The 20,238-nt window shown below is 35.1% G+C and overlaps 1 protein-coding gene across 6 annotated transcripts in view; it reads right to left on the bottom strand.

Annotated features, from left to right (window-relative positions):
• Positions 1–20,238, bottom strand: part of Gapvd1 (GTPase activating protein and VPS9 domains 1) — a 442,880-nt gene that overhangs the window by 280,637 nt on the left and 142,005 nt on the right. For all 6 annotated transcript variants that reach the window (XM_090389457.1, XM_090389454.1, XM_090389464.1 and 3 more), the window contains exon 9: positions 9,143–9,275. In XM_090389457.1, coding sequence (XP_090245583.1) covers positions 9,143–9,275 — 133 coding nt within the window. The remainder of the gene's footprint in view (positions 1–9,142; positions 9,276–20,238) is intronic.

The raw sequence follows: 20,238 nt of genomic DNA, 5'->3' as shown, positions 1-20,238 counted from the left end.
AGCTGATGAAGAGGCACTTCGCTTCGAAAGCTACTATATATTTTAACGCTTTTATTATATATATTTTAATGCTTTTATTATATATATTTTCACTCTTTTATCTTATTGTATTTTAATGCTTTTATCTTATTGTATTTTAACACTTTTGTCTTATTGTATTTTAACACTTTTATTTTATTTCTGTTTTATCTTATGTATATATTATATTTTTATTTTAATAAATTTACTTTAACCAGTTAGTCAGTCGTCGCAAGAAACTTTGATGATATAAAAGGACTTCATTAAACAGAGATCCGAATGAGTAATTTAGAATTATAAAAATGGTTATACAGTTTTGTACAGAAAATATCTTAACAGATATTAGACAGGGAAAATGCAATATCTTAACAGTGAAATAGACAGGGAAAATGCAAATTTAGTTAAATAATTTTAAGCTTATTTGAATAGAAGGCAAACATGTGAAAAAAATTTACGGAATATTACAAATTTCAAAGTGCACTGCATCCAAATGTTACATGTCACTGTTAATAAAGGTGCCAGTACACCGTACCATTGTGTACCGTCCCAAAAAAGCACTGATTAGATCTATTCAATTTATTAAGACTGATAAACTGAACTACCATTCCAGTTTTCAGATTATCTGACAAATTAATAAAAACTTTATTAGATTTAATCTACTTGCCAATAAAATAGAACTCCTCCTCCTCCTCTTACTGTCTGCTTTCACTTGTTCATTTGTTAGTGGATTTACAGATATATTATAAGCTTAGCTATCGTGCTCCATGCTTATGGTAAAGGACTGCCAGTGGTCATTAAATAGGTGGAAAGAAAGTGCTTTCATCTGGATACTATTTACAGATGACTGTACATGCTAATTCTTTTTTAGTAAGGAAAATACATTTCTAGCTTCAGCTTTATTACCTAGGAGCAACAAAATGGTAAGAAGTTCCTAAGATGTAGGTGCAGGGAATTCTGTGTGGCGTGCACTATCATACACAGGGCAGTCCACAAGTATGCAAAAAATGGTATGTATGTATCTAATGTATGGTGACACTTGGACATCAGTTCAACTCTACCTGTATAATCTGTGAAGTTACAAAACGCTGTAAAAGACTATGTATGCCTAATTGTGTATTATGTTCTGCCGAGTGTTGTATCTGGCCACTTCGCTACCAGGAAGCAACAACTTCGTGGACATAATGCCAGGTGGTAGCACTTGGAAAGCTGCCTCCTGGTACCCATCCCTGCCACAAGAAAGTTGGCCTACTAGACACATACTGTTCTGTTGCTAGTACCTATGAGGTGGGATAAATCTTGAAGTGGGCTACCTCACAAGTACTAGCAGATATCCCACCTTCTAACAAGCTGAAGGCCAGCAAATCCAGCCTAGTTGGTAGCAATTATGTACATAATAACATAATAATTAATTTAGACTTAAGCCTAAAGTTAGGATACATACACATAATTATAAGAAAATATGATGATCAGGTTAATACAGTATTTACAAAATTGGCTATAAAAAGTCTATAGTAGGATAACTCTAGGATTGCCAGCCAAGGTTAATATTTGTATAATCAGATTTATAATAAAAAAAAATTAAGCAAACAAAACTGTACAATCAGGCTTATAATTAAAATTAAGTAAACAAAATACAGTAAAACTTCATTAAAAAAATCACCAAATTCAATCAATAAACATGCAGAAAGAATTAGGCCTACATGGTTTATAGTACTTCAACTATTCAATATTGTAAATAATTACTATTCTTTTAAAAAGATTCACTAAGGTCAGCCAGCATAGGTCTTCCTCAATGGAGTTTTCTTTTGTCACTCATTATATCCTGAAACAAATTTAGCAACTTGGTGGTTCTTAAAAATTATAGCTCTACTACCAACTTATTCATTAAATTAGTACTTGGCCTAATACTATTACACTATCATAGTCATTACACTATCAAAGTCAAAACTAATAAAAATTCCAGACACTGAACTCACTTATTAACAATTTGTAATTCAGAAGATTCAACAAAATACACCGGGAATTTTAAGGCATTGTGTTATACAGTCGGAGCTCTACATAACGACTCCTCAGGGGAATGAGCAAAAACAGTCATTATATTGGAAGGACATTATATTGATCGTTCAGAAAATCAGGAAGATGTAATTCTACTAGTAAAATATAGTATAATCTTATTTATAATACAGAGTGTCCCAAAAGTCACTGCGTATTTTGGTGAAATAGTGTGATTTTCAAATAAATTTCATTACAAGTAAATTCTTTTTTACATAAAACATAAGTATTTTGTAATGTGTTAGAGATGTTATTATAATTTTTATTAATTTTTCAATGTTTTCTTTTCAGATCCATAATTCATGATGAATGTTCAAGAGTGAATTTTTCTTGTAACATCCCACATCAAAAGAATGAAGTTTTGTAAAATTAGGGAAAGAGTTTCAAGGAGATTTCACAGTTGCATTCCTACACACAATGCAATTCATGCACTGGTGAATAAGTTTAAAAGAAGTGGGTCTGTGAGTGATGAGGAGTGATGTGAATGCCAAACAGCATGTGAAAGCATTGAAAACCAAAAATTATCCTTAGGGAGGAATCTCAAAGACTGAACATACCCCAAGACATTAGTTCACAGAATTTTGCATCCAACATTGATGAAAAAGTCCTACCACATCCAATTGTTGCATGACCTGCATGAAGAAGATTTTCCAAGTTGAGCAGCAATTTGTGCAGAACTTGTCGATCAAATCTAAAATAACAGCTTAATGGACCACATCTTGTTCAGTGGTGATGTGACTTTTCACACTTGTGGGAAAATCAATTGTCACAATTGTCGTATCTGGGCTTCCCAAAAACCATCTGAGTTCATAGAATGGCAAACAGACTCCCCTAAAGTAAATGTGTGGCTTGGGATGACGAAGTCAAAAATTTATGGACCTTTCTTTTTTGCAGAAGCAACAGTCATAGGAACAACTGAGTACCTTGATATGCTTCAGCAGTTTCTTGAACCCCAACTTCTTGATGACGGTATTATTTCAAGTGTAGTGTTTCAGCAAGATGGGGCACCATATCATTAAGCTCGAACTGACCAGGAATACCTCAACAGGCACTTTCCGAATCGGTGGATTGGGTGTGGAGGACCTAAACCTTGGGTGGCACATTCCACAGTTTAACTCCCTTGGATTTTTTTGCTTGGGGTTTCATAAAATCAAAGGTTTATTGCAAGAAGAGTCAAGATTTACCTGATCTTAGACAACACATTCAGGAGGCAGTACAAGAAATTACCCCTGAAATGCTTGCAAATATGTTCTGCAACATGACTGAACAATTTGAAATTTGCAGGGACACAATGATGGGGCAACATGCGGAAAGCAATAATTAAATTCTTGACCTATGTATGTAATAATGTTTTTTCTGTGTCAAACTTGGATATTGTATAAAAATAAACTTGTAATCATGCTATTAAGTTTTCAAATTCACCAGATTTCACCAAAATATGCAGAGACTTTTGGATTAACCTGTATGTACGACAATATTAAACAAGAAAATTATGATTGTAGAGGGCAGTAAAGTTACAAATAAAGTGAAATTTCACCACATAGTACATACCTATCAAGACCTAACAAGAAAATTAAAATTTGTTCATACTTAAAAATAACCTGTCAAAACAAGCTGTTTCAATGGTAGAGCATGTTTTAAAGAGAATTATAAAGGCACACAATCTTTCACTTTCACAGTTAGGATGCACTTGAAGAAAAATCAACATACAAGTTCTAATCCTTGATGAGCATCTTTCACTGAAACACTTCTTGTTCAACCACAGTAGGTTCCACATCTTAATCACTAAAAATTTCAGAAGAATCCATTGTCTGCAATGAGTTCCTCTTCATTCATGCATATCATTCAATGTTCACATCCACTTCTGCATAATCTTTGAAGCTTAAGTTTTCCTGTAAGTTTAGGTGATGACGCACATGCTCAAATATTTCTTCCCTATTATCGGACTGTTCTTCACAATTAATAGAGGAAGAAGCATGCAAAACTTCACACATTGTACCATTCAAGGCAGTAAATCCAGCATGTTTGAAGCAGTTGGACATTGCTTTTCATCACTTTCATCCCATGCTGGAAACACATTGACTACGGGATGTCGATTTCACATAGAATTTTGCTTTAAGGCATAGCACAATTTTGTTTAATAGCATTCTTCGGTAATTTTTCTTAAAACACTGGATTACACCTTGATCAAATAGCTGAGGAAGTGGCATCATATTTGGTGGTGGGTACTCAACAGTGATTGCACATAGGTGCAAATTTTTTCTATTCTTTTCACTCATCCTGCGATCTACGTCTGATTTATTCTTCGTAGATTCGTGATGTCAGCTATGCCTTTTAGTTTGCTCGATACATAGTCAGTAATATCTTCAAACCTTTAAAGCATCAAGGCTTCTGGGCTTCCCCAATGATTAAAACAGGAAGCTTCTCTGTGCAAGCCATGTTTGCTGCTAGGAAAACGGTAATTCATTGTTTGGCCTTTTATTCGCCACTACATTTCTTGCCTTTAAATGTAGGTGTTTTATTTGGTAGCAATTTAAAAAAAAGAGTCAAGTTTCATCAGCATTGAAGATGTCATTGTGGTCATATGTCAGAAAAACATTTTTTAAATGATTTTCCTTCCATTCCTTTGTAGTGTCAATGTTCACAGTTGCACTTTCACCACACACTTTTTTTCAAAGACAGGCCATGACAAGCCTTAAATTTCTGGAACCACCCAGTTGAACTTTTAAATTCTTCAATATCCATTTGATGCACAAACAATTCAGCCTTAGCTTTTAAAAAATTAGCATCTATAGGATGTTTATTACATGCATCAACATTAACCATTCCAAAATTACCTTTTCAAGATCTGAATACTTTGCCTTTCAATGCTCGAATCCTACTTGGTGCAGGAGGTTTCTCTAAACTTTCAATCTTTTTCCAATCTTTCAGAATAGTGAACAGAGTACCCCTAAGAGTGACAAACTGAGTGACAGATATAAGCTAGTCTGTAATCAAGTCACAAAGGAGGTTAGGCAAGTGAAGGCAGATTACGAGAAATCCTTGGCAAAGGATGAAAAGAAAAACAACAAAGACTTCTTTACTTATGTAAACTCTAGAAGGAAGGAAGGAATGAATCAGATTGGTCCACTTGATGTTGGTGGTTCGACTGCTGATGATCCTGCTCAGATAGCAGACAAACAATGGGTATTTTGCATCTACATTCACACATTAGGAATTCTGTAAGGAAGGGGAGGACAGAAGTTTACTAAACTTTAACAGGGAACTAAATGATTTTGTAATAATGGAGAGCAAAGAGGAGGAGAAATTGTTGAAGTTAAGCATAAAAAAAGGCACCTGGGGAAGATGGAATCTATCCAGTTATATTGAAGGAGGCAGCAAGGGAAGTAAGCACACCCTTAACCATAATTATGAGAGCATCATTAGATTCAGGGGAGGTCCCCATGGAGTGGAGATGTGCAAATGTATCCCCAATTCACAGAGGGGGTTCAAAGGGTGACACAAATAATTATACATCTGTTAGTTTAACTTCTGTTCCGGAGAAAATAATGGAGTCACTGGTTAAAGAAGTGATGCAGGATCACCTAGACAAGACTGAAGTAACAGTTCAGACACAGCATGGGTTTATTAAGGGGAAGTCTTGTCTGACCAATTTGATTGGATACTACGATGTGGTCACAAAGGAACTGGATGCAAAAAATAATTTTGATATCATATACTTGGATTTAAGGAAAGCTTTTGATACTGTTGCACACTGTACAAATTGGAGCGGTATGGCATTAAGGGCAAGTTGCTGCAATGGATAACGGGATGGTTGAGAGGGAGACGGCAGAGAGTGGTAATAAATGGACGCTGCTCTAAGTGGAGTCCCCAGGGTTCGGTGCTGGGCCCATTGTTGTTTTTGCATTTATTAATGATATTGATGAAGGTACACTGGTGTCCAAAGAAAGTGCATCATCTAAGAATTTCACATTTCTAACCCTTTTTCGCGATGGTATGTTACATTAATGACTAGAATCACAAATAGAAATAGAAATAAAAGATATTTATTAATAGTTAAGGCAAAGCTAATTAATATTTGACAGGTGCTCTCAAAATATTCCAAAATGAGCATTTGCAACCTTTATACAGTTTTGGTAAACACGACAATTATGGCTGAAATGTTATCAGAAGCCCTCACAATTTGCTTCAGTTTATAATTTTAAATGGAGAACAAAATGAAAAGTTCACCATGTGCACACTAATATTTAGCTGACTGCCTCTGTCCCTGATGACAGCAGCACACCATCGAGGCATTGACAAGATCAATTTCTGAAGATAATCAACTGATAGTTCGTGGTTCCAAACACGAATTATGGCTTCCTGAAGTTCACAAAGGGTCTTTGGTTTCTTTCTGGCAACTGCAGATTCCACATGATGCCAACAGTTCTCTATAGGATTCAGGTCCGGGCTGTCTCCTGGCCAGCTAATGGACCGTTCTTCCAACCATTTTTTCACCTGTAACAAATGTAAACACATTACTGTTGAACCACTAATGCAGAAATGAAACTAAAGTAACTACAGAAGTGCCTAATTACAATTTTTGTCCGATGACAAGGAGCAGAGTCGTCCTGAAAGCTGCCATTACTTGACAGGTTGAAATGGTCTCTAATGGTTGGCAGCAATTTGCCTTCCAATATAGCCAGGTATCCAATGGCATTTACGGAACCTTTTATAAACTGCAGGTGACTACTCTGCAATATAAAATGCATCCCCATATCATTTGGCTGGTAGGGAATTGCACTGCAGACACCATACAGTCTGGATGGTATTCTTCACCATGTCTACGGCAAATCGCTTGTCTCCCATCAGAGCCATGAAGGTTGAATTTCTTCTCATCCGAGAAATTAACTGCCTGGGGGGGGGGGGTCCATTTGACATGCTCCTTACACCAAATTAATCGGGCCTTTTCCATTTTTTATGTGAGGAGGGGCTTCTTCTTAGGACGAAAGGCTACAAGTCCATTTTGGAAGAGGCATCTTCTGACTGTTACTGCACTTGCTAACACTCCCGTATGTTCTTGCCATTCTCTTTTCAGCTCGGATGAAGAAGCTTTACGGTTTTTAAGGCATAAGCACTTCAAAATGCTACACCACAACAAAACACGGTTTTGTTTTGGCGTAGAGATTTGTTTGCATCCGGTTCCTTTTTTTCTATCAGCACAACCAGTATTCTTGAGTTTAAAAAGAAATCTACTCAGATTACAAGATACTCTATAAGCAATATGACGGGAAGAACATCCTTCCTCACGTAAAGCAACAATAGCACTCTTTCTTCGTCGCGTCAACTGCACGTAACTCGCCATCCTGATACAAGCAAGGAATGACTGAAACTCTTGCAGAGTGTGCTTATACAGCTGAAAGTAACAGCTGATGCAATATTACGTCATCACCTACGCGTGTCAATCTTATCTGATGCAATCTGTAAGAAATATTGCTATATACTTATGTTATTCGGAAGACAATTACAATTTTAAGGGGTGATGCACTTTCTTCGAACACCTGTGTATATCAGGCTTAATGTCCATGTTTGCAGATGATACAAAGGTTGGCAGGGTTGTTAATAATAATAAAGACAGTCTGCTACTGCAACATAATCTAGAAAAGTTAGGTAGATGGGCTGAGAAGTGACAACTGAAGTTTAATATTGACAAATGCAAAGTACTGCATATGAGTAGCAGTAACCCAAGAGAAACGCACCAACTGTGTGGTAATACAATCAGGGAGGTGGAGAATGAAAAAGACCTGGGGGTAATGGTGCATTCAGATATGAAGTTCTCTGAGCAGTGCAGATGGGCTGCCAGAGAAGGTCATGGAGTTTTGTCAATGATATATAGGAATTTTGCTAGCAGAGACAATGATGTGATTATACCTTTGTTTAAGGCAATGGTCAGGCCACAACTTGAGAACTGCATACAGGTCTGGAGGCCTCATTTTAGGAAGGATGTAGAGTTGCTAGAACAAGTACAGAGAAGGGCAACAAGATTGGTGAGAGGAACAGAGGGGGTTCTCTTACCAAGAGAGGCTTAAATTCTGTAAGTTGCAGCATCTGGAGACTAGGCACCTGTGAGGTGATCTGATGAGGTGTATAAGGCCTTGAATGGGTTGAGCAGGCCCAATACTGATGGGATACTTCCACTTGCTGAGATTAAGAAACTGAGGGAGCATAGATTCAAGTTGAGGAAAGACAGTTGTAGAATAGATGTGCAAAAGTTTGCCTTTAGCCAGTGGGTAGTTGATTGCTGGAACAGATTTCCATCTGTTGTTGTGGAAGTTGATATCTTAAATAAATTTAAGGCTGAACTATACAAATATTTGGAGTGCCGGATGGGTGAAATCGGAAGGTTTTTTTTTTTTTTTTTTTTTGGCTGATTCTCTATAAGCTTGCTTCTTGCATCATATGCCTCAACTAGTGCTAATGCTAACCATTTGGCAATGTCAGTCTTACAATGCACACCATTATCTACAGCTTTCTTGGAGCCACACCAATAAACATGCACTCTAACTAATGAAATTAACTTTCTAGTCAAGAAAAGAGCGTGGGAAATCTTAACAAATGATTTCTCATGTTCAGGCTGAAAGCTCGTCAATTATTTCAATATATTTGAAGCATTCTATCATTTTTAAACATGAATATTGTAATAAAAAAGTAAAAATTCAGATTAAAAGGTAAATTTATGGTCATTATAGAGAAATCCTTTTATTTTCAATGTTGTTATACTGAATGCAAAACAGCATTAGTTTAATGAGAAATTGGCCAGGACCAACCACACAGGATGTTATAACATGTTGGGAATTTAAAAAGCGAGTAGCTATAAAGAGCTTAAACTGCATTTGAATGCAGAACACCAATCTACTTATATACTAACCACTTGCCCACACCACGATTAATAATGATAGAAACACCAGTATTTATATCAAAAGTTTTCATTGTTTAAAATTTAACTGTAAAGTAAAAATATTTTTTTTTTTAAGTTTTCACTTCCAAAAATCCAATAGATTTTTATGATACAAAAGAAATGCAATTCACTTACCTTACATTTGCTGACACCATATCAGAAAGATTATCATTTTCATTTTCATCATTTTCATTCTCTAAATCAAGAGAAGAGGCTACAGAATGATTAGATGCTGCTTCTGATATTGCTTCTAGATTATCACTAGTTCCTATATTTTTTAAGAAAGATATATACACATAAATATATACGGTGTGTATATATAAGTTAGTAGTCGTGAAAGGCAATAACTCATGTAGAAATTATGGTCGTTGGGTACTTTCTGCATACAGCAGTGCCCCAGGTCCATAATCCATTATTATTATTTTTATTTCTATTATTAATAATATTTTAAACTGTTGCTACCTTTAAAACACACATATATATATACACACATATATAAAGAAATTAAAAATAATTAACTTGAAATTAAGAATAAAAGATAGCTGCAGGGCATATTTACAGCATACTGCCACAACATAAGGTAACTTCAATTGACAATATCTCAGTAGAGCGGATAAGCACAGTTAGATGTGAATACAACGAAAATCAGTCTATACATACACAGCAGCAGCCAACTTTTTGACTTTTAAAAAGCTGCATAAGGTAAATGAAAACAGATTTTTTGGCCAAAAAATCAGAACATGAGATTTTTCAGAAAAAAGCAGGTTTTTAAAGTCTACATTGCAAATAGAAATTGAATTTCACAGACATTTTATATACAGCCACAGGACTGTCTACCAGTAGAGTATGCTTTAGCTTACCTAGGACTTTCTTCTTTGTAAGCCATTAACTGATTATGACTGCTTCAAAGAGGAATAGCATTGCTTATTTAGATTTGGCTAAATGAGCAATTCCTAAAGTTTTACCAGAAAGACAACAGCTGAACTCAGGTTTTGTTTTGTTTTTTTTTAAGGGGCAATTGGAATATATGAATAATAATGCACTTATTCATCCACATGTAACAACTTTCAGTCGGTGCATTTTCATGAAATTTTGTATTTTTGCTTTTAAAAAGATTTGTCAAGCCATTCCAATTTCATTACAATAAAACCAAAAGAAATCTGGCAATTATTGTTTCTTTCCTTTTTTTTTTTTTTTCTGTCCTCGTGTAATAACTTGACTCCCAGTGGATGGACTTTCATGAAATTTTATATTTGGGCCTTTTATAAAGATTTGTTGAGTCTACCCAAATATCATTACAATCAGACCAATAAAAATCCAGCAATTATTATTTATTTTTTTATACATATCACATAGGCTATCCATATATTGTATAGCTGAAGCACTGGATATTATTTTCGCTGCCATGCTCTGGTTGGCAGAATGAATGAGGAACATGGTAAATGTGCAGAAATGAAATTTTCTCAGTTTGCCTAAGTCATTGCTTTTTGCTTCTTTTTTTTTTTTTTTTTCTTTTGTTATAAATCATGAATTATTACTAGTTGCTAACACTCCCAAAATGTAATACACTGTGTACATTAATTAATATATATATATATTTTTTCCATCTGACTCAATATTCTCTCACTCTGCACACTGATATGATAAATTGTTAAAATGCTAAACATGACTTTGGATAATCTGTTATATTTCAAGCTTCTTTGTGCACTTGTCAGTTCCCAAACAAGGACCATTGCAATCAATTCTTTATTCTTTCATTATTATGAAAGATGAATTGATATTGCAAAATATCTATTTCTTTATTCTTCAATGATATTGAAAAATACTTGAAACTATTTTTTTTTTTTTTTTTAAAGGAAATTATTTCATTTCAATTTGGTTCTCCAAATATGATTATATTTAAGTTAAATAATATTTATAACACATCAAAAAAATTAAAATAACTTACTATCAGTAAATTCCGTTTGAAGTAGTAATTTTTGATTACCGTAAGGAAAGATGTTCTGGTCTTAGGAATTTGTAAAAGAAAGTCAGCTGGCTAACAAACTAAATCACAATTTGCCAAATTTATAAATATAAATTTGGCAATATGTTAAATTTATACTTGAAGTTGTAACTCTACTGAATTTAACTGGTACACCAATCTCCTCGACAGCATAATGTCCTGATACTTTTTTTTTTTTAAAATCATATGTAAAAATAATTATGGTAAAGTTTTCTGCAAATGTTACAAACTCATTCATTAATTTGTTTTAATATTTATGACAGTCTCTATTTCTTTCTTTTTTCATACATGTTAATGACCTAGCCATATATCATCTATTGTAGATGATTTTTTTCACTAATTTATTGAAAATAAATCTTCAATGATATTAGTTTTTAACAAACTTGAAGTTCTTTTATAATTTTTATTGCTTTCTAAATTGAAAGAGCATATTATACCTGAGATGTAATGTATGAACTGTACTGAAAATGAACAACCTACAAAGTAAAGTTTGCTTACTTTTTCAGGTGTGTTTGCATATACATGCATAACCATCTATTATCTTCAACACATCTATCCATCCACACACAACTCAATTCTCAGTGGATAGATTTTCATCAAGTTTTATATTTGGGTCTTTCAGAAAGATGTGTCAAGCCATCCTATCCTAAATTTCATTAAAACTGGGCAGGCAGAAATAAGAACTATATCATTTTTCATAAATTGTTCATATTTTTTCATATTTTTTAAGTGTTTTTCACTTTTCATATATATCAAATCCAGCATTCTTTCTTTTTTTCCTACATATTAATGAGCTAGCCATATATCATCTATTGCAGATGAACAGCAAATTTTCACAAAATTCTACATCTCTCTTTTTTACAAAAGATTTACCCAGCCACACCAGATGTCATTAAAATCAGAAAAATAGGAACACAATATATATATATATATTTTTTTTTTGTTTCATACATATCACATAGGCTATCCATATACCATATATTTTTTTTCTGAAGCACTGGATACAGTGTTTTGCCATGCACTGATTGGTGGAATAAATGGGCAATACAGCAGATGCACATAAATAAAATGTTCTCAGTTCACACATAAAAGTTACTGCTCTTCTACTAATTTATCACATCACAAAGCATGAAATGTGTTGCATTTCATGCATTGTAATTACAAAGTATTAGAAAATGTTGAACATTAGGCTGAGGAGAAAATAATGACCTTTATGTACTATTAGTTAATCAATCAGTAATAATTGGTAACAAGACAATTGGTTATTTGCTTTTCACTTCTATCAGTAACAAAAAAATGAAAATTTTCAATTAAAAAAAGATATCAAAATGCACCCAAAATGTAATGTGTAATGCACTATATACATTATCTAACTTTATGGGGGGGGGGGGGGGGGTAGCTAACCAATTAGAGTTAAATATTCTCAGGTATACAGTAGACTCTTGACTTTCAAGGATAGAAGGTAAAAAAAAAAAAAAAAAAAAAAATTAGATAACCGATTTCCCAGTTAATCCAAAAATACAGTGTAAGTCGCTGACATACGTAACTGGACTTCTGTAAGAGTACGTTCCAGGACTTCTTATGTAAGCTGAGTTTTATGTAACTCGGGAATGACTAATAAAATATTTCTACTGTATCCCTGATATAGAAAAATTACAAAAGCCACATAATATCCTCAGAAGAATGAAGAAAAATAGTTATATATTTTAATTAGTTCAATTAAAAACTTTATCTGGGAACAGCCGGACTGGCATATAAGAAAAGAAAACATAAAAGGAAGAAAAAATGCATGTTGTTTTAAAGTAAAAACTGATACGTATTTCGTAGCCTTGGTTATTATAGTTGACATCATTGGTGCTAATCCCTTCACCGCTTCTTGTATTGTCTTTCTCCTTTATTTTTGTGCTCACCATTGACAAATCTGAATTCTGCACGATATTTGTTAATGTTTTACCATTTTCATACCTCCTTAATTTTCAGTCAAAACAGTCAAAATTAAATTTTCTGTAAAGAACTTAACAGAATTAAGGCGAAAACTCACTATTATCACCCCACGCAAGCTCACATTTTACTTAAGCATCTTTCTGGAGGTCACTACCATAAAACAATAAAAACAATTAGCAGTTTCTAGTTTATTGGGCTTTTCTGTTAGTGCAATTCATTATAAACGGGTATTAAACCCAATCTTATTGCATTTGCGATAATACCGATAGCTGGAATACTGTGGGTTTTTACATTATTATGGTGAAATGTGTGTCACCTTCATTGAAATCTTCAGTTGTATAAAAAAACCATAAATAAATTTTAAGAATCTTCTCTTCATTCCTATTTTTAAGCTTATTAATCCATATCTCACTTGTGCAATTTGTACATTTTGTGATCATCGTTATTGATATCGATGGTTCGACTGTTGATGATCTCGCTCAGATAACAAACAAACTGAATGAGTATTTTGCATCTACATTCACACATGAGGAGTTAAGGAAGGAAAATGGCAGAAGTTGATCAAACTGTAACAGGATGCTTAATGATTCTGTAATAACTGAGAGCAAAGTGGAGGAGAAATTGTTGAAGTTAAACATAAGAAAGGCACCTGGGGTGGATGAAATCTATACAGTTATATTAAGGGGGGGGGGTTAAAGGAACTAAGCAACCCTTAGCCATAATTACGAGAGCATCCTTGGACTCAAAGGAAGTCCCCACAGACTGGAGATGTGCAAAACCCTCAATTCACAAAGGGGATCGAAGGGTGACACGAGTAATTACAGACTAGTTAGTTTAACGTCTGTTATGGGTAATGGAGTCACTGGTTAAAGATGCATTGCAGGATCATCTAGACAAGACTGCAGCAATAATTCAGATACAACATAGGTTCGTTAATAGAAAGTCTTGTCTGACAAATTTGACTGGATACTACGATATGGTTACAAAGGAACTAGATGCAAAAAATAATCTTGATATCATATACTTGGATTTCAGGAAAGCTTTTGACACTGTTGCACATGAAAGACTACTGTACAAATTGGAGCAAAATGGTATTAAGGGTAAGTTGCTACAATGGATAAAAGGGTGGTTGAGTGGGAAAAGACAGAGGGTGGTAATAAATGGACGCTGCTCTTCGTGGACTAATATTATTAGTGGAGTTACACAAGGTTCGGTGTTGGACCCACTGTTGTTCTGTATATTTATCAATGATATTAATGAAGGTATATCAGGCTTAGTGTCGAAGTTTACCAATGATACAAAGTTGGCAAGGTTGTTAATGACACTGTGCTACTGCAACAGGATCTAGAAAATATGGGCAGATGGACTGAGAAGTGGCAACTGTGCTACTGCAACAGGATCTAGAAAATATGGGCAGATGGACTGAGAAGTGGCAACTGAAGTTTAACATTGACAAATGCAAAGTACTGCATATGGGTAGAAGTAACCATATGCAGTACTGCATATGGGTAGAAGTAACCCCAGAGGAACGTACCAACTGTGTGGTACTACAGTTAGTGTGGTAGAAAATGAAAAAGACCTGGGAGTAACTGTGCAGTTAGATATGAAATTTTCTGAGCAATGCAGACAGGCTGCAAGAGCAGGTCATGGGGTTTTGTCAATGATATACAGGAATTTTGCTAGCAAAGAAAAGGTGATTATCCCTTTGTATAAGGCAATGGTCTTGCCATGCGTTCAGTACTGTGTACGGGTCTGGAGGCCTCATTTTAGGAAGAATGTAGATTTGCTTGAGCGTGTACAGAGAAGGGCAACAAGATTGGTGAGGGGAATGAAGGGATCCACTTACCAAGAGAGGCTTAAATTCAGCAAATTGCAGCGGCTGGAGACTATGCACCTGAGAGGTGATATGATTAAGGTGTATAAGGCCATGAATGGGATAGCACACTGAATTCTCATGGAATTCTTCCACTTGCTCAGACTACGAACCTAAGGGATCATAAATTCAAATTGAGGAAAGACAGTTGTAGAATAGATGAGCAGAAATTTGCCTTTAGCAGCAGGTTGTTAATTGCTGGAACAAACTTCCATCTGTCGTTGTGAAAGTTGATAGCTTAAATAAATTCAAGGAGAAACTGGACAAACTTTAGGAGGGAATGGTTGTGTGAATTTTTTTTTTTTTTTGCATGCTTTCTTGCATCAGATGCCTCTATTACTACTATTGATTGCTTATTTTTTTTTTTTTTTTTTTACTGTTTTAAATTTCACAATCCTAAAAAAAAAAAAATAAATAAATAAACGTTAAGTCTGAAGTTACATAAGTCGGGGACTTACTGTATCGAAAAATATTCAGCAACGTAAAAAGCATGGTGATAGATAAAAAATGAAAAAACTTAGAGTTGCATGTCAAATACAATGCTTCCCTTTATTTTTTACGATGTTGATTTTAAATCTAATAGCTTCTCTTTATTTTTTAAGATGTCGTGTTTTCAAACTTTTGAATAATATCAAGTTTGTTTAATTGAAAGCACAACTCTTTTGTGTTTGCCCATCATTTTCATAATTTCTAAACAAAAAAAAAATTTACTATTAAAAAAAATTTATATCCCTGGCATAAATAACGAAACAAAATTTGTCTTTTTGTGGTGCAACAACAGAACACAACAGTCAATGTGACACACTAAAACAAACTAAACATTTGTTTGGTTTTTTTTTTCCCTTTTTTTTTTTTTTTTTTTGAGTGGTGGGTGTGAAGACAGCGGGTGTTGCAAGATAATAGGTACATTAATCTCCCAACGACGACTTACAACGCCACTTCTTGTCGCTTATTTACCACTTGCAAAGCATCTGTTTATACCTATACTTGAATTTGTTACTTGAAAGTTGTTACTTAGTCTTAGAAAACAGTGCTGAAATCACAGGACGAACAGCACTAAGTTATTCTTATTATTCCTTATTACTTCTCCTTTATTTTAGCTCCTTTCTTTGTTCACCATGATAGCGATCTCAGTTCCGTTTGCCCTTTGTTCTCCATAACTAGCGTTGCTAGTAACATAACGTTAGCACATTGCCCTTCACGACTACTAACTTAGGTAGAAATTATGGTCATTGGGTACTTTCTGCATATAGCAATGTTCCAGGCCCATAATCCATTATTTTTATTTATATTATTAATAATATCTTAAACTGTTGCTTTCTTTAAAACATACATACATATATATATATATATACATACATACACACAATAAAACCCTGATTTCACATCACTCCTATAAAATTTTATTTTATTTTATTTTTTCCCAGGTTATAACTAGCACTAAAAAATACACCTACATTTATAAAAGATTCTGTTAAGTTATTGTTTACTAGTTATAAATAGCATTATAATTAGTAAACTACTTCCAGGTTCTCAGAATCGATACTATGGATGTTCTCCCCCATTATAGAATAGAATAGAATAGAATAGAATCTTTGTTATCCATTGTTACCATTCACAATTTAAAATTTCCAGTCACTTTTGAAAGAAGCGTATGTAGATAAAAAATAGCAGAAAAATGGAGTTGTGTTCAGTTATTTTTGCTGACAAAAATGGAATTCTGTTAAGTTATTGTTAGCATTAGTAGAGGCATACGATGCAAGAGAGCAAGCTTATGTAGCATCAGCCAAAAAAAAAAAAAAACACTCCCATTCCACCCCTCCGTTCGTTCCAAATACCTGTCAAGCTCAGCCTTAAATTTATTTAGGCTATCAACTTCCACAACAAAAGATGGAAGTCTATTCCACCTATCAACTACTTGCTGGCTAAAGGCAAACTTCCACACATCTATCCTACAACTGTCTTTCCTCAATTTGAATTTATGCCTTTTCAGGTGATTATTCTAAGCAAGAGGAAGAATCCCATCAGCATTGAGCATGCTCAAACCATTCAAGGCTTTATACACCTCATTCAGATCACCTCACAGGTGCCTAATCTCCAGACACTATAATCTGCTAAACTTAAGCCTTTCTTCATAAAGCAACCCTTTGTTCCATTCACTAATCTTGTTGCCCTTCTCTGTACTCGTTCCAACAGCTCTACATCCTTCTTAAAATGAAGGCTCCAGACCTGTACACAGTGCTCAAGGTGTGGCCTGACCATTGCCTTATACAAGGGGATAATCACCTTATTCCTGCTAGAAAAATTCCTGTATATCATTGACAAGACACCATGAGCTATTCTTGCAGACCGTCTGCACTGCTCAGAAAACTTCATATCTGCCTGCACAATTACCCCTAAGTCCTTTTCATTCTCTGCCACTGTCAATGTGTGATGGCGCTGCGGTCACGGAAGTGTACGGACGCATATGCACGAAGCTCCATTTGATGTAAACAGCAGACAACGAGTGATGACGATATTGCGTGATCTTCGATTTAGTCAAGTATTACAGCATGGATTTTTCAGGTTCGAAGAGTATCACAGATGAAGATAAGTAAATTAAGTCTGGCAAGAATAGTTTTTGTGATTGTATTTGCCTATTTTTGCTCTTTTGAGAGTGTTTTTACTCAACACGATCACTACAGCAGTAGCGAGCCCACTGGCATAGCCACTGATTTCAGTACATCTCAAAAGTCCAAAAATTTTGAATATATTATACTTCAAACTGCTTGTGATAAGGTTATTTTATATGGAAAAATATAATACTACTGAACAGAATTAACTTATACTTAGTTTATAAGATAGTTTTCTTTGTCTACAGGCATTTCCCGCCAAAACTGGAAAATCGCGATTTCTGATTTCTAGTGGGCCTACACTGAAATAAGTACCTCAAAAGACCACTTAAAACTTCAGAAATTGACTTATTGCTACGGAAGTGAATTTAATGCAGAAATTATGGCTGAAAAATCAAATAATGACAAAATTCTGGACAATGACTTAAAAGACTCCTCTGAAAATGAAGATAGGGTGCTCAGGGAGAAAGCCCCTGTTAATGAGGAAAATGGTAATGAACTGGATAGCTGGCCTCCTCAGTATTAAGAAGAGCAGGAAAGGAAAAAATCAAGTAACTATAGAAATTCTAGAGATGCAACAAAAGACAGAAGAACTGAAACTAGACTACCAAAAAAATTTGACTGACCCTATCAAACAGGCAAAGGAAACCAGATTGTATCAAGAAGAATATATGCACAAGCAAACCAACAGGATTACTTCTGCAATTAGGCTGCAGATAGTGAACTGCTGGTCACTGCTTGAGCAGCACCTGATTGAATTAAACACAGAGAACCAAGTGTTAAAATCAAAATTAGAGGTTACAACTGAGGAGAATAACTATAAAACAATGAACACATTAACCTATGCCCAATGTGCAAAGGTTAAACGCAAACAGGACATAACTAAAGCAAAACAAATAGCTACTAAGCAACTTAATATAAACAATGAAAGCAACATTATTCTTTTGAAAGCAAAAAGTGACTCTACCCATAAAACCAGTGAGGCTGTTAAGGACACAGTGGTAACAAAGTTGAGGCCTCATCTGAGAGAAATAAAGGTAAACAACATACAGAAAATCAGGAATAATGGAGTCCTGATCAAGGTAGCAAGCAAAGAAGATCTAAGGAAAATAGAAAACCATCCTGAGATGGAAAAACTGGGCTTGCTCCCTGAAAAACCAAAAGGGAAAAACTCTAATATTATAATCTTTGATGTACCTGTGTCAGTAATAGAAAAAGAATTCATGATGGATATCTACTTCAAAAACTTTAACAATGAAATGACAATAGATGAATTTGCTGCTGAATTCCTGCTGAAAAGAGCAACAAAAAACAAAAGGAATGGACAACTCAACATAATTGCAGAAATTACTCTAAAAATTTGGAAGGTATTGCAGGGACAACAGAGAATCTATGCTGGCTGGACCAGTCATAGATTTAGGGAACACTTCCCTATCCAAAGTTGCTTTAACTGCCATAAATATTGTCACATCACCAGAGACTGCAGTCAGAAAGAACCTGTTTGTGGTCAACTATGCAGTAACTGGCCATGATTAAAAAAATTGCAAAAATAAGTCTCAGCAGTCAAAATGTGCTACCTGCAAGGCAGCACGGCTGACTTACTATACACATAGTATCAGGGATGATAAATGCCCCAGTTATAAAAAAATGGCAAAACTTATTCAATCTAGGCCCAACTATGAGCCAGATTAAAAACGTAAATGTGACTAGGGCTCTAAATCTCATCCAATTGAATGCTCAAAGAGCAAGAGTCATTGTAGATCAGATCAAACTCAAATTGGAAGAAAATAATATGATATCTTGGTACTCAAGGAACTTACACACATATGGGTAGGGTTCAGGGATACCCAAGAGGCTATAAAATAATAGAATACGCCTCAGGTGTCCCTTCTACAGCAATAGTAGTTAAAAATACTGACAGTCAGAAAAGTGGGTCATCTCTGCTCCCCAGTGGGAGTGTGTGCCCATATCACCAGTTTGTTTGTTATTTGGTTTTTAGGAGCATTAGCAACTAAGGCCATATTGCTCGGGGACATGCGGTGGTCATTCCCAGACCTATCCGCATCCTACGTATTTAGTGGTCACGGGCCATATCACCAGTGCTGTAGGACAGTTTTACATTATTTTACTATATTCTAGACCAGGTGAAGATATAAATCCAACTATTGAATACCTACAAGTAGTCACAAACTTGCTACCTACTGCAAATATCATAGTGTGTGCTGATGTCAACTGCCGGTCAGCCTTATGGCATAGCCATACAGAAGACAGAGCAGGCACACACAACGGGCAGATACTTTCAGACTATATAGCCACCTCACCCTTTCAAGTGCTAAACCAACCAAATAACCTCCCAACTTTTAGCGGTACCATGTGGGAGAGTGACATTGATGTTACTCTTGCCACCAATTCAATAGCTTATAAAATCACAGACTGGTGTGTCCAGCCAGCCTGGACCACATCAGATCACAGAGCCATTTCCTTCAAACTAAATAGGCAATTACAAACAACCCAACACTCCCTGTTGGATATCAAAAGGTATAACCTTAAAAAGGCAAACTGGCAGATTTTGCAGAATGTACAGCAGGTGAGCTGCAAAAACAGGAAAATGAGTGGTCTAGATCAGGCAACTGTAGTCCAGACGAGTAAACACTGACTATGACAAACATTTTAACAAAAACAGCAACCCTGTCTATCCCACAGAAAAAACCGAGGAAGCAGACAGTTCCCTGGTGGTGCCCCAAACTGACTATACTCAGAAGTACACCAGGCGAGGAGACATTTTCAATTGGCAACA

The sequence above is a fragment of the Mastigoproctus giganteus genome, chromosome 2 (genome assembly GCF_048544385.1).
Source record: "Mastigoproctus giganteus isolate SK-2022 chromosome 2, ASM4854438v1, whole genome shotgun sequence".
NCBI lineage: Eukaryota > Metazoa > Arthropoda > Arachnida > Uropygi > Thelyphonidae > Mastigoproctus > Mastigoproctus giganteus.
This window is presented reverse-complemented; position numbering and strand designations above follow the sequence as displayed.